Source organism: Pelophylax lessonae (assembly GCF_965119305.1).
Source record: "Pelophylax lessonae genome assembly, chromosome: 8".
In the NCBI taxonomy this organism is placed as follows: Eukaryota; Metazoa; Chordata; class Amphibia; order Anura; family Ranidae; genus Pelophylax; species Pelophylax lessonae.
Window position 1 is genome coordinate 272,749,699 of NC_138775.1, and position 14,610 is coordinate 272,764,308.

General features: G+C 43.8%; 1 protein-coding gene across 1 annotated transcript in view; it reads left to right on the top strand.

Annotated features, from left to right (window-relative positions):
- Positions 1-14,610, top strand: part of RPE65 (retinoid isomerohydrolase RPE65) — a 70,628-nt gene that overhangs the window by 44,249 nt on the left and 11,769 nt on the right. The window contains exons 9-11 of the mRNA XM_082266493.1: positions 819-958; positions 4,299-4,428; positions 8,508-8,622. Coding sequence (XP_082122619.1) covers positions 819-958; positions 4,299-4,428; positions 8,508-8,622 — 385 coding nt within the window. The remainder of the gene's footprint in view (positions 1-818; positions 959-4,298; positions 4,429-8,507; positions 8,623-14,610) is intronic.

The following is a 14,610-nucleotide window of genomic DNA, read 5'->3' on the forward strand; positions in this document are numbered from 1 at the left end:
GGTCTTGACCACAGTGCTGCAGCTCAGTTTCAGGGTCCTGGCAATTCTCTTATAGCCTAGGCCATCTTTATGTAGAGCAACAATTCTTTTTTTCAGATTCTCAGAGAGTTCTTTGCCATGAGGTGCCATGTTGAACTTCCAGGGACCAGTATGAGAGAGTGAGAGCGATAACACCAAATTTAACACACCTGCTCCCCATTCACACTTGAGACCTTGCAACACTAACGAGTCACATGACACTGGGGAGGGCAAATGGCTAATTGGGCCCAATTTGGACATTTTCACTTAGGGGTGAACTCACTTTTGTTGCCAGCGGTTTAGACATTAATAGCTGTGAGTTGAGTTATTTTGAGGGGACAGGAAATGTACACTGTTATACAAGCTGTACACTCACTACTTTACATTGTAGCAAAGTGTAATTTCTTCCGTGTTGTCACATGAAAAGATAGAATAAAATATTTACAAAAATGTGAGGGGTGTACTCACTTTTGTGAGATACTGTATATCATTATCCTGTGTTATGTAGATCTGGATAGAACATATACTCTTCTGTAATATGTTGGTATGAATAGAACATATACTCTTTTCATGTAATATGTAGGTGTGGATAGAGCATATGCTCTTCTCCTATGTTAGGTAGGCATATATGGTGTTTTGTAGATATGTATAGAGCATATACTCTTCTTCTACGTTATGTAGGCATAGATGGTGTTTTGTAGATATATATATAGAACATATACTCTATGTTATGTAGGCATGGATGATGTTCTGTTCTGTAAGTATGGGTAGAACATATGCTCTTCTCCCATGTTATGTAGACTTGGATGCATGTAGCAGAAAAGCACACCGGGGAATATCTCAATGTAAAATACAGAACCTCATCTTTCAACATTTTCCACCACATCAACACCTATGAAGACAATGGATTTCTAATAGTGGATGTGTGCTGCTGGAAAGGGTAATATGTTCTTTTTACTCATACCATTAGGAGGGGGATGATGGATTAAAACATTTTGGAATAGTTGTATCTCCTTCTGTAGAATCCGCATGTAGAGGACACCGGTACATAATCCCCATGTTGGATCAGTTTATTTACCCAAGTCATTTCAGGACAGTGGTTATGGCACATACCGTATTACTGGAGTCCAATCTAAGCCAAACGGTCCTCAAATCTTTTTTTTTCAATGTTAACCACTTTACCACCGGAGGATTTTGCTGTCTTACGTTCAGGCCACTTTTTGCGATTCGGCACTGTGCGAATTTAACTGACAATTGTGCGGTCGTGCGACGCCGCACACAAACTAAATTTACGTCCTTTTTTTCCCACAAACAGAGCTTTCTTTTGGTGGTATTTGATCACCTGTGCGATTTTTACTTTTTGCGCTATAAACAAAAAAAAGAGCGTAAATTTTGAAAAAATAACAATATTTTTAAAAAATTTTTATATGAAATTCCCCCCAAAAAAATGTAAAAATCAAAATTTTTTTTTTTTTTAATTTTTGGCCAATTTGTTTTCTGCTACCTATGTTTGGTATAAAAAAAAATCACAATAAGCGTATTTTGATTGGCTTGTGCAAAAGTTATTGCGTTTACTAACTAAGGGAAAGATTTCTGTCATTTTTGGTGTTTTTTTTTTTTAACGAATAATGGCGGCGATCTGCAATTTTTTTTGCGGTACTGCAACATTGGGGCGGACAGATCGGACCCCTGACTGACATTTTTGACACTTTTGGGGGTACCAGTGACATTACTGCAGTAATCAGTGCTATACATATGCACTGTTACTGTAAAAATGACACTGGCAGGGAAGGGGTTAATTGTATTGGAGAGGGAGGGGTTAATGTATGCCTGGTGCTTACTGACATGTGTGGGGGGAGGTGACTGAGTGACACAGGGACAGATCGCAGGTTCAGCTATGCTGAACCCTGCAATCTGTCTCTGTCAGTCACTTAGGAGATCCGCCCGCTCTGTTTACACAAGCAGGCAGATCTCCAAACTAGATTCTCCGATGATCGGGGAAGAGTGGCGGTGATCACCGCCGCTCCTCCCCTGGCCCGACTCCCGCTGTGACTGAATACAGCGGGAGTGTGCCTCTGGCGGCGTGCGAGCGCCACCCACAAGGGGAGGAGTCCAGCGACGTAGGTCTACGTCGCTGGATGGGAACTAACCACTTTGTCGCAGTAGAGCTCGAGTGAGCGGTCGGCAAGTGGTTAAAGTGTAACTAAAGGCAAAACTTTTTTTTTGTTCTGGATAGAGTGGAGAGAGATTAGAACACTTGTCCGTTTTTATTGCAGTCTGTGCACCCATTAACTACTTGACCTCCAGAAGATTTATCCCCCCCCCCCCCTTCCCAACCAGGCCGTTTTTTGCTATACGGCATTGCGTTACTTTAACTGACAAATGCGCAGTTGTGCGATAAAAAAAAAAAAGACCGACCAATTTGAAAAAAAAAATATTTTGTGCTTTCTGATATAAAACATATCTAATAAAAAATTATAAAAAATCTAATTTCTTAATAAATTTAGGCCAATATGTATTCTGCTAAATGTTTTTGGTAAAAAAAAAATGCCATCAAGCATATATTGATTGGTTTGAGCAAAAGTTATCGTACCTACAAACGATGGGATTATTTTATTTGTTTTGTTTTAAGTATTAATGGCAGCGATCAGCGACTTATAGCAGGACTAGGATATTGCAGCGGACAATTTGGACACTAACTGACACTTTTTTGGGGAACAGTGACATTATTAGGTCCCTTTCACACATGCGGACCGTTCAGATCCGCCTGTTAGTTTTTCAGGCGGATCTGACCGGATGCCCCATGCATCTCTATGGGGCATCCGATGTCAGTGGAGACATGTCCGCTGACATCTGATCCGATCCTGTCTGTCAATTCTGGAAGGATGGAAACCCTATTTTCCATCCGTCTGGCAGATCGGATCGGATGAGAACGGACAGGCGGTCCGTTTTCATCCGATTCCCCCATAGAGGAGAGCGGGGATCTGACACCTCCGTCTCTGCACACAGAGCGGAGACGGAGCTGTCATCCGCTTGCTCAGCGGGGGATCAGCGGATCGATCTCCCCCGCTGAACAGAAAACGGAACAGACAGGATCGGACATGTGTTTAAAGGGGCCTTACAGTGATAAGTGCTAAAAATATGCACTGTTACTGTACTAATGATACTGGCAGGGAAAATGTTAACATCAGGGGCAATGAAAGGGTTAGCTGTGTGCCTAGCCAGTGTTTCTCTAAACTGTGGGAGGTGCTTTTAATAGGGGGAAGGCATAAAGCCATGTCCATGCTTTGCAGGAACACAGGATCCGTGCCTTTCCTACTGACAGAACAGTGATCTGCCTTGTTTACATAGGCAGATCGCCATTCTGCCTGTGTACTGAACCATCAGCAGGTGCCGGCGGACATTGAGTCCGCGGTACCCGCCGCTGGGCTCCCACTGTGTGTGATCATGCGTTCTACTTTAAGTTAATGCATGCTAAGCCAGTGTAACACTTCTAGGAATTTATTACCTCTCACAATGTTAGTTAACTGCAGCACAGAAAAATCTGGTTTCCCGTTCCATCAGACAGGATTGCTCTGTCTGGCAGAATCCTGTAAATCTTAGGACCAGTGGCGGCTGGTGCTTCATGGGCCGGGGGCGGCAGAAGGAGCACACTGTATCCCCCACCCCCCGGGCCACACCAGCTCCCACACCATAACACCCTCCCCCCCCCCCCCCCGCCGGCTCACTCACCTCGACTGACATGGAGGGCAGGCAGCGGCGGCGGCGGCTTCCCCTGTGTCTCCTCTCTCCTCCTCCTCCTTGGCCAATAGCATTGCCTCTCCTTTCGGCCAATCAGTTAACGGGTCTCAGGGCCCGCTTCCTGATTGGCTGGGAGGAGCATCAGTGTGATAATAGCTTTTTTGAAGCCTATCAGAGCCTCTTGCTCTAATCACGTGCTTCAAAAAAAAAAAAAAAAAACCCCATTGGAATCCATGCGTCCAGCACCCTGCATGTAGATTAGGGGGCCGGGCGCATGGATAGGGGGGCGGTGCCCCTGCGCCCCCAATGCACCAGCCGCCACTGCTTAGGACAAAGAAATGCAATCTGTGTATGTACTTCATCTTTTCTTTTCGCTGTTTGCCTTCAGTTCATCTATAAGGCTCCTCTGCACCTTTTGGGCATTTCCAATTTTGACCTAGTCCATGATCCCCCGGGTCTAAGTATTAATATTAGACGGTGTTATCCATTCTAAAGCTGGTCTGGAAGTTGATATAAATGTCTGGTTGTCTTTCTTGCAGCTTTGAGTTCATCTACAACTATCTGTATCTGGCCAACTTACGTGAAAACTGGGAAGAGATTAAAAGGCTCGCGGACAAGGCACCACAGCCGGAAGCGCGTCGATACGTCCTGCCTCTCGATATCCAGAAGGTAGAGTACTCCGGAACAGCTGCTATTTCAGGAACTAAACCAATAGAAGCAAAGCACTGGATTTAGATTAGCAGTAGATCCATCAGATTGTGATAACGTACAGTGGCCCCGGTCAGGCTGCTTTCAACAAAAACAGGGTATTCCCCCAAACAGAAGATTTGAATTATTCCCATATACAAAGTCTAATAAATGAGGCAAATGAAAGGCGTGAGAGTCCATCTGTGTCGAATTATGGAGATTTCCCTTCACTTCCTGTCCCATAGCCAAACAGGAAGTGAGAGGCTGCAAATTAAGGGAATTCTTTGGGGACCCCCAGGTCACCAGAACTAGTGTCCCAATTGGAAGATTTCTGGGGACAACCCAAAATTTGGGATTTTCTTTTACTTTCACTGTTAATAATAGTAAACAGGACAAATAGAGAGGGAGAATCTCCTTAAAAGAAATGTATGTTCTTTTTTTTAGAATCATACTTAACTAGGTGGATGCAGCATCTGACCCCAGACACCTCTAACAGGCAGAACCAAGCGATCAAACACTGACGATCACTCGGTTCTCACAGCTCTGTGAGCAGAGAGCTGGTAATTGTCAGTCACCAGCTCTCTGGTCTACCCCCCCCCCTCCCCCCGGCTCACTGGAGCACTGGGCTTTATAGGGGATGGGAGCGGCCAGGTCAGGCTTTCAGCAGCTCACTGAGAGGCTGAGCCGAGTGCCGGTCTAGCCATGTGGGTTCTCACAGCTCCCTGAGCAGAGAGCTGGTGACTGTCAGTCATCGGCTCTCTGCTCTGCCCCCCCCCCAACCTCGCTCACTGGAGTGCTGTGCTGCAGAGGGGATGGGAGATGCCAGCTCAGGCTCTCAGCGGCTCACTGAGAGGCTGAGCCGGATGCCGGTCTAGCCACGTGGGTTCTCACAGCTCCCTGAGCAGAGAGCTGGTATCTGTCAGTCACTGGCTCTCTGCTCTGACCGCTCACTGGAGCTCTGCACTGCAGAGGGGATGGGAGAGGCCAGCTCAGGCTCTCAGCGGCTCACTGAGAGGCTGAGCTGGGTGCCGGTTCAGCCATGTAGGCGGATCCCGACTTCATTGTTGTGATCTTGCCTGAGCCTGGGCTGGCTCTTTGACGTCAGCCGACAGCAGGCTTCAGCCTACTGTCTGCTGAAAACGGGTCACAGGAGTGCAGAACGAACTGCACTCCTGTGATTTACAGGAGAAGCATGGCCAAACGAGTTTTGGCTGTACTTTTCCTTTAACGCAGGCACAGACAGCAAAAGAAAAAATGACAGGGGAACTAATCCCTCTCCACTCTATCCAAAATGTTTTGCCTTTAATATTGATATTGGTTCACAAAAAGACAACATAGAACAGCCAATGTGTTTTGGGGGTTAAAATTCCACCTATTTTTTCTTTGGGGCTACAAAACAGATATGGAAACGTGTGATTTCCTGTATTAATTTAATTGGTAATGAGGTATATATGCCTAATATCTAAATATCTAATACCCAGTTAATGGCCAAAGGTGCACTGTACATATAACCTGTTAAAAAAATGCTGATGACTTTTCCTAACTGGAGATCTCCTTCTACTGTTTTTTTACTTTTTTCTTTTCTTTTATACTGTATATATGTTTGTATGGTATAATGTTTAGAACCCAGGTCAGATTTTTATTTTTTTTGCCTACTAGGGAGATTTCCCTTCACTTTCTGATCTGGAACACAACAGGAAGGGGAAGGAAATTTCTCCAAATCAAGGGAATTGACTAAGGTTACCATTCATCCCTGTTTCCCGTGGACAGTCCTGGTTGTGAGGTCCCTGGGAAGTGGGTGTTCCCAGATTTGTTCCCCGGAGCCAACACCATAAGTTTCACAGTGTATTTCTCCAATTCCCCACACTGCAAAAGGGTCAGTCCCAAAATTGCGCAGGTTGAGTGCTCCGGATATTCAGCCATTAATAAAGATGCACGTGTTCAGACTTTCCCAGCTGTGCCGTTTTTAAACAGACACTAGCATTGCACAACTGGAGCAGTCTGGGCATGCGTGGCAACATGAATGGTGCCAATTTTAAATTTATACCTGCGCAGTGTAAGGAATTGGAGCCATGCACTGTGAAAACTACAGTCTACCCAGGACAATGCTGGGCCCTGGGCTGGGGTTGACAGAAACATGCCACAATCTGTGAGTAACTGCATCATCCCATGACTCCTAATCCTGACTCCAGAATACTGTGCGCTACTTAATCCTGACCCCTGAACTCTGGCATTACTTTATCCTAACCCCTGAAGTCTGTGCATTACCTAATCCTGACCCCTGAACTCTGATGTTACCCAAGCCTGAACCTTGACCTCTATGCAATACTTACTCCTGACCCCTGCACTCTAACGTTTACTTAATCCTGACTCATGACCGTTATTTAATCCTAACCCCTGAACTCTTGCATTCATTCTGATGTTACCTAATCCCGACCCCTAAATTCTGACGTTACCTAATCCTGACCCCTAAATTCTGACGTTACTTAATCTTAACCTTCTGAACTCTGTGCATTACTTAATCCTGACACCTGAACCCTGTGTTACCTAATCCTGACCCCTGACCTCTATGCTTTATTTAATCCTGGACCCTGAATTCTGGCATTACTCAATCCTGACCCCTGAACTCTGGTGTTACCTAAGCCTGAACCTTGACCTCTATGCAATACTTCTTCCTGACCCCTGCACTCTATAGTTTACCTAATCCTGACTCATGACCGTTATTTAATCCTAACCATTGAACTCTTGCATTATTTAGTTCTGACCCCTAAACTCTAGTGTCACTTAATCCTGACCCCTGCACTCCGAGTTGCTTAATCCGCACCTCTGTGTGTTACTTAATCCTGACCCCCCTGAACTCAAGTGTTACCTAATCCTGACCCCTTACCTCTGTGCGTTACCTGATCCTGACCTCTATGCTTTATTTAATCCTGACCCCTGACCTCTGTGCTTTACATTATCCTGACCCCTGACCTCTATGCTTTATTTAATCCTGAACCCTGAACTCTATGCATTACCTAATCCTGACCCCTGACCTCTGTGCATTTCCTAATCCTCACCCTTGCAATTTACCCTCCACAATCTCTTAGCCTATAACAGCCTAGGTTCAGTTTTTTTTTTTAACCATTCCCTTTTTAACGCCACCCATTGTTAATGCAGTGTGGCCACACCCACAATGCACTGCATCTGTCCTTTTCTTGTGGCACCCAAGATATTTTGATTTTATTCCTGCAAAGCTTGCCTCTTGTTCTAAAAGTCTGTGACCAGTTGTTTTGGGGCATGAATTTGTAGGCGTGGCTACAACTGAGAGTGTGTTTTTTTTTTTTTTTGGGTGTAGTCAGTAGGGTGCTCCCAGATTTCATTTTGAAAATATGGTAATCTTAGGATTGACCCCCTGGTAGACAGATGTCACCTGGACAAGTGTTTCCATCAGAAGATATTATGGGAGAGATTTACTAAAAGTGGTGCAGCTGTGCATGGTAGCCAATCAGCTTCTAATTTCAGCTTGTTGCATTAAGCTTTGACAATAAAACCTAGAAGAAGATTGGTTATTTTGCACAGCCGCTCCAGATTCTGTGCACCAGTTTTAGTACATCTCCCCCTAGATCTCTTCTTGTTCTGGTGACAACTGCAAATTTTGGATTTGCCATTACTTTATATTTTTATCACAGTGGTAACCTGAGGCTTTAAGTGCATGGATTGGGGGCTGACCTGAGGTCTGAAGAGCATGCATGGGGGCTGACTATGTTTTCAATGTGCACCATGTGATAATTTTTTTCATCACGACTAGTTGAACCCTGCCATTAGCAGTACAGCTATGAGTGCAATGTTGAAAATATACTAAGCCTAGAACACACAATTGTTCACTGGCATGCTGGTTGTCGAATGCTTGTGACCATGACACAACATAGAAAAGGTCACCAACTCCTCTTCTAGCTCTTCCTCACTGGCTGTAGATACACTTTAATTTCTTTTATACAGTTGTCAGAAAAAGACTTAAAGATTTATCATATGGACCTCTTCATATTACATCATTTCGATCTACTTTTTTTGATGCACAGAATGATGTGGGAAAAAACTTGGTTAGTTTGCCGTACACAACCGCCACAGCGACTCTGCGCAGCGATGACACTATCTGGCTGGAGCCCGAGGTTCTCTTCTCAGGGCCACGTCAAGGTTCGTACTTTCTGTAATTATTATTTCACAGCATGAAACTTTAAATAGTAACAATATTCTTTGAACATGGTCAGTGTAAAGTATATGTGAAGCGCAGTGGCGGCTGGTGCTCCATGGGCCGGGCAGACGGACCGCACCATACACCCCCGGACCACACCAGCCTGCACACTATACCCCCCCCCCCCCCGGTCGCCGGTTCACTCACTCTGGACATGTGGAGGGCAGGCAGCAGCAGCAGCAGCGGCTTCCCCCTCAGTCTCCTGCGTCTCCTCCCTCCTCCTCCTTGGCCAATGGTATGGCTTCTCCTTTCAGCCAATCGGGAAAAGGGTCTCAGGACCCGCTTCCTGATTGGCCAGGAGGAGAATACGTGTGACAATAGTGAATATTCATTCGCTATTGTCACACAACTGAGTGGGCTCAGGGCACAGTGCTCTGCGCCCCGAGCCCACCCTTTTTTAAAGCCTATTGGAGTCTCTGGCTCTAATCAAGTGCTTCAAAAAAAAAAACCCTGATTGGAATCCATGCGTCCGGCGCCCTGCATGTAGGTTAGGGGGCCGGATACATGGATGGGGGGGGCAGCACCCCTGCGCCCCCAATGGACGGGCCGCCACTGATGTGAAGGCAAAACTTTTTCTTTTAGTAGGGAAGGGTTAGACCTTCCACCAGGTTTTTATGGCTGTCTCCATCCAGACTGGGGGAATCCACCCTCTTAATTTGTCCTGGTGGCCATTGTCACTAAGACAGAAAAATACTGGGGACAAATGTTGTGGCGACAACTGTCTAAGCTTTGGGGAGATTTCTTATTTCCAGTTGCATCTCCAGGACAGGAGGTGAAAGGAAATCTCCCCTGGAGGACACAAACAAAAAACCCCGATAAATGATAAATGGGCTTTAACCACTTGCTGCCCTTAGAATGTACCTGTACATCTTTGGGTTTCATTGGTTATATCGGGGTCATGATTGCAGCTGCAGTCATGACACTGGTATTTATTTATTTTTCAGCTGGCAATGCTGTATAATGTAAAAGTAATCAGAGTGGCTATAGAGCCACTGGATCGCTTTTACATGTGGTGGAAGGGGGTCGTCCCCGTCCCTCACTTTCCTCTGCCTCCACAGGCTCTCCCATGCCACCAGGGAAGCTCAGGAGCAAAGCCTTCTCCAGGCTGATCATAGAGATGAAGAAGGAACGGAAGTTCCCACGATCATTCCTATGGTCTATGTGTAGCACCCTCCTAGATAGGTGCTAGGTTAAAAGCATTGTTCTGCTCCATCTGCTTATCAGAGGAGCCCTGATCTATTAGTTTTGCCTGTTGCATGTGTCCAGGTGTGATTCACTTGGTCTGAGGGAGTGTCCCCACAGTATCCAATAGGGAAGCCTGTTGAACAGTGAAGGAAACCCAGCCAGTGACACACAGGTTTTTTGTGACAGTCCCAGTGGGAGGGCACAACCGCAGTGCATCCTGGGATTGATCATAAAAGCCAAGGGCACATGTGACAGGGCGTCTTTGGCGGGAAGCAGTGTCCCAGGAGGAGGGTGACGGCTGTCTCTCCTCCTTCAGTCTGAGGAAAGTGGTCACAGGCAGTCGGCCTGGTGAGCCAGGTGTGGAGCTGAGCCTTGAGGGTCCTGGAGAAGCTGACGGTGGAGCTGCAGGCAGAGTCACCTGGGTAAAACTGTGTCCGTGTGTACCAGGGGGCTGTCAAGGGGTCTGCCCAGAAAGGGGAACCACTCCAGTGAGGTTAGAGGACAGAAGGTCAACTCACAAAGTTAGCAAGAGTAAAGGCGGTGCTGAGTAGAACCCTAAAGAGTAAGGGTAAAGGGGATGCCAAGCGGGGCCCTGAAGAGTAATTCAATACATAGTTCGCCTATCAAATACTTCACTTCAGTGGCAAGGTGAAGCAGCGGCCTTGCCACACTCATCATAGCTAGAAGTCCTCAAGTTGTGCATAGTTCATCCAGTTGGAGTATCCCACTCATCCCTTCTCCCATCCCAAGTTCTAAAATAAAACAACAAAAACCAAATCCCCTGGACTGTTTCCTGACTGAGCCTAACACTTAAAGCACTAAGAATTCATAAACTGTTGCTATGGGTAACCCAGGAGAATCCGCATCAAGCAGCTCCCCAGGGAGTAGTGCTACATATGAAATGAGAAGCGTTGAGGATTTGATCGATTCTGGTTTTGCTTTGTGGTAAACAAGCTGTTATCGGCTTGTAACAGCATCTGATCAAACCATAATTGGTTTGATCAAATGCTTTTAAGAGCAGAGGAGAGATCTGGTGTTCAATATATCCTAGATGTCACAGTAAAGAGTACCTGTCACTGATCAAAAAATAATTTTAAGGGACAGTGTAAAAATAAAAAATTAAAATAAAAAAAAAAATTCAAAAAAAGTTTTTGAAGCACTCCCTGACCCCGTACTCACGCACAAAGGCGAACACATATGTAGCTCCCACATGCATATGTAAATGGTGATCGCACCACACGTGAGGTATTGCTACAAACGTCAGAATGAGAGCAATAATTCGAGCACCAGCTCTCCTATGTAACTCTAAATTGGTAACCTGGAAAGGCTTTTAAAGTGTTGTCTATGGAGATTTTTAGGTATCGTAGTTTGTCACCATTCTACAAGCATAATTTTAAAACAGGTCATGTTAGGTATCTATGTAGTGTAACATCATCTTTTATATTTTACCACAAATTTGTGTATTATACGTCTTCAGGTTTTAGTGGATTATACCGGGGTCTTGGTTGCAGCTGCTGTCATGACCCTGGTATCTTTTTTTTTCTTTTTTTTTTTTTCCGGCTGGCAGTAATGTGTATTAAAAGTCATAGATTTTTCCAAAAAAATTTGCGTTTGAAAAACCACAGTGCAAATATCGTGTAACATAAAAAACAAAAAAATTGCAACACCCGCCATTTTATTCTATAGGGCCTCTGCTTAAAAAAAATATATAATGTTTGGAGGTTCTAAGTAATTTTCTAGCAAGAAATGCAGACTTTGTTTGTACAGTACAGTATGTGAGCAGTGTCAGGATTGGCTTGGGCAGCTAGGGCAGTGTTCATTTTGATATCAAATGTCGATTTATAGTCTTTATAGCTTTAGTTGCAATTTAGTCATCTGAATTTTTTGGTTTTAGTCGTATTTCAGTCTACTAAAATCTCCAGTATATTTTAGTTGCCTAAAATTTAGTGGGTTTGATCACATTTTAATTATTTAAACGTTTTTTTTTAGAATTACCAAACTCATTATATACTCCTGAAGTAAAAATCTATCAACATGTTATTATTTCTGGTATTAATGACTTGCCGTCTGCTCACTCGAGCACTACTGCGGCAAAGTGGCTCGATAACGTCTGACGACGTAGACCTGCGTCGCCAGACATTCCCCTTTCTCGGCGGCGCACGCGCGCCGCCGGAGGCTCGCTCCCGCTGTATTCGGTCACAGCGGGAGTCGGGCCAGGGGAGGAGCGGCGGCGATCAAATTAACCCCTTCCCTGCCAGTGTCATTATTACAGTAACAGTGCATATATATAGCACTGATTACTGTAGTAATGTCACTGGTACCCCCAAAAGTGTCAAAAATGTCAGTCAAGGGTCCGATCTGTCCGCCGCAATGTAGTAAAAATGGGGAATTAACCGCGCTAAAGGAATAAAACAAACAAGCAGCAACTTCAAGTGTGACCACACCCTAAAGAATATATGTAAATCAAGTTGCGCTAATGTGATCTATGGAGGTATAAAGTCCACAAAGTCCCAATATTGATGACAGATGGAAAGTATCCTGGGTAAGATCCTGAACCCGACTCCCTAAAGAGTGTACGCCTACCAGATTAAGGTAAAAATGAAGCGGATATGCTTAATCTTGTCACTTTGATAGAAGATCCAGGCCCGTGTGAGCAGTGAACTCGGAGGTCATCGGATCATGTAAAAAATACAAACAAACGCAATAGCGTAAAACCCAACAACTAATATAGTATCACCTTGAGATTGGGAAACGTGTAAAAAGCTGCCACCAAGATAGCTGAGTAAAATGAAAAATTGAGGGGTAAATACCCCTACCAAAACAGATGCAGGATAAAGGTGCAAAAAATGATCCAGTTGGAGTTTCCTCTTACCAGACAAAATTAACTTATAAGCCCAAGTGAAAGATAACAGTATTGAAAAAATGTGCTTGGACCATCACCAGCTAGATCAGCCTCTTACCAAATACAAGTTAAAGCAAGTGTGTAGAAATCAATCCAAGTGACACAGGATGCAATGCCAGAAAAGCACCAGTAGGGGTCGCCTCTTACCAGATATTAGACTCAGTCAAGCTTGTATGGAAATCAATAGTCAGGGTCCAACCATGAATTCTTGGACAAATCCTCGCTTTCAACCATAGAATTGGCCAATCAAAAAAGAAGAAAAGAGGCTCCCATAGCGTAAAACCGTACAATTTATTAAAATAAAAAGGAGTAACACTTACAGTGTAGCACGAAAAGTCAGGCAGAAAATGTGCAGCCGTCGGCCGGACGGCTTCGCTCGCCCGCACTCTCTAGGTCGCTGTTAGATGACGTCAGTACGCCGTGTCCGCCGCAATGTCGCAGTCCTGCAAAAAAAATTGCAGATCGCCGCCATTACGCGTTAAAAAAAAAAAACACCAAAAATGACAGAAATCTTTACCTTAGTTAGTAAACGCAATAACTTTTGCGCAAACCAATCAAAATACGCTTATTGTGATTTTTTTTTACCAAACCTAGGTAGCAGAAAACAAATTGGCCAAAAATTTAAAAAAATTTTGATTTTTACATTTTTTTGGGGGGGAATTTCATATAAAAAAATGTGAAAAATATTGTTATTTTTGCAAAATTGTCGCTGTTTTTTTGATTATAGCGCATGATCAAAAAATCGCACAGGTGATCAAATACCACCAAAAGAAAGCTCTGTTTGTGGGAAAAAAAGGACGTAAATTTTGTTTGGGTACGGCGTTGCATGACCGCGCAATTGTCAGTTAAAGTCGCACAGTGCCGAATCGCAAAAAGTGGCCCAGACGTAAGACAGCAAAATCCTCCGGTGGTAAAGTGGTTAAGGGGGGGAACACGCACTACAGACACAGATTTAGCCATTGTGATATAGAACGTCTTTATAAATAAAACCAAGTTTCATAAACAAATATATTGCGTTTTTGACAAGCAGAAGTACAACTTGAAAATATAAAAAACCCAAAACACTATAAACTCTATTGAGTATTGACTGTAATGCCATTGCACATATTACCAACATTCAATATTAACAAAAAAAATAAGAAAAGCCTTTTTCCTAATTTTCTTTTCGTTTAGCAGCTTAGTAGATGCCCCCTACATATTCTTATGTGGTAGTGCAGTGTTAATTTTGACGTCAAATTTAATTTAGGTTTAGTCATAGTATTTAGACTAAAATGCCGTTTTAGTTTTAGTCGCATTTTAGTCATCTCAATTCTTTTAGTTTTAGTCGTATTTTAGTAGAATAAAATAGTAATAATTTAGTACACGAAAATGTTTTAGTTGACAAAATAAACACTGGCTAGTGGCTAATTCCACAAAAAAAAAAAAAGGTTTTGGCTGTGCATACACTTGAGTGTAAACTATCAAATTGAAGCATTATAATGCACATAAATATTTGTTCTTTGTATAGTCTGTAATTATATATAGGATGCACGCTGATTACATACATATGCTCGGGTTAGTATTTCAGTCCAGTAATTGTGCTGTACTGCTCATTTATCTCAGTGATAGCCCAAAGTAGGTCACATACCTGAATCAATTTAGGAACTATTTTGTTAGACGCATCTGTAAATTTGCTGTACTTGAGAGTATTTTCTGTCAACTGTACTGAACAAGGAGTCTTTTTGATAAAAAGCCGCTGTGTCTCAGTATTTGTATGGCTGTCACAAATAATTCCTGTAATGTGTCCAATATTCTTTTTTTTTTTAGCATCGTCAACTCCATCTAGTGGTCATAATGCAGTCTT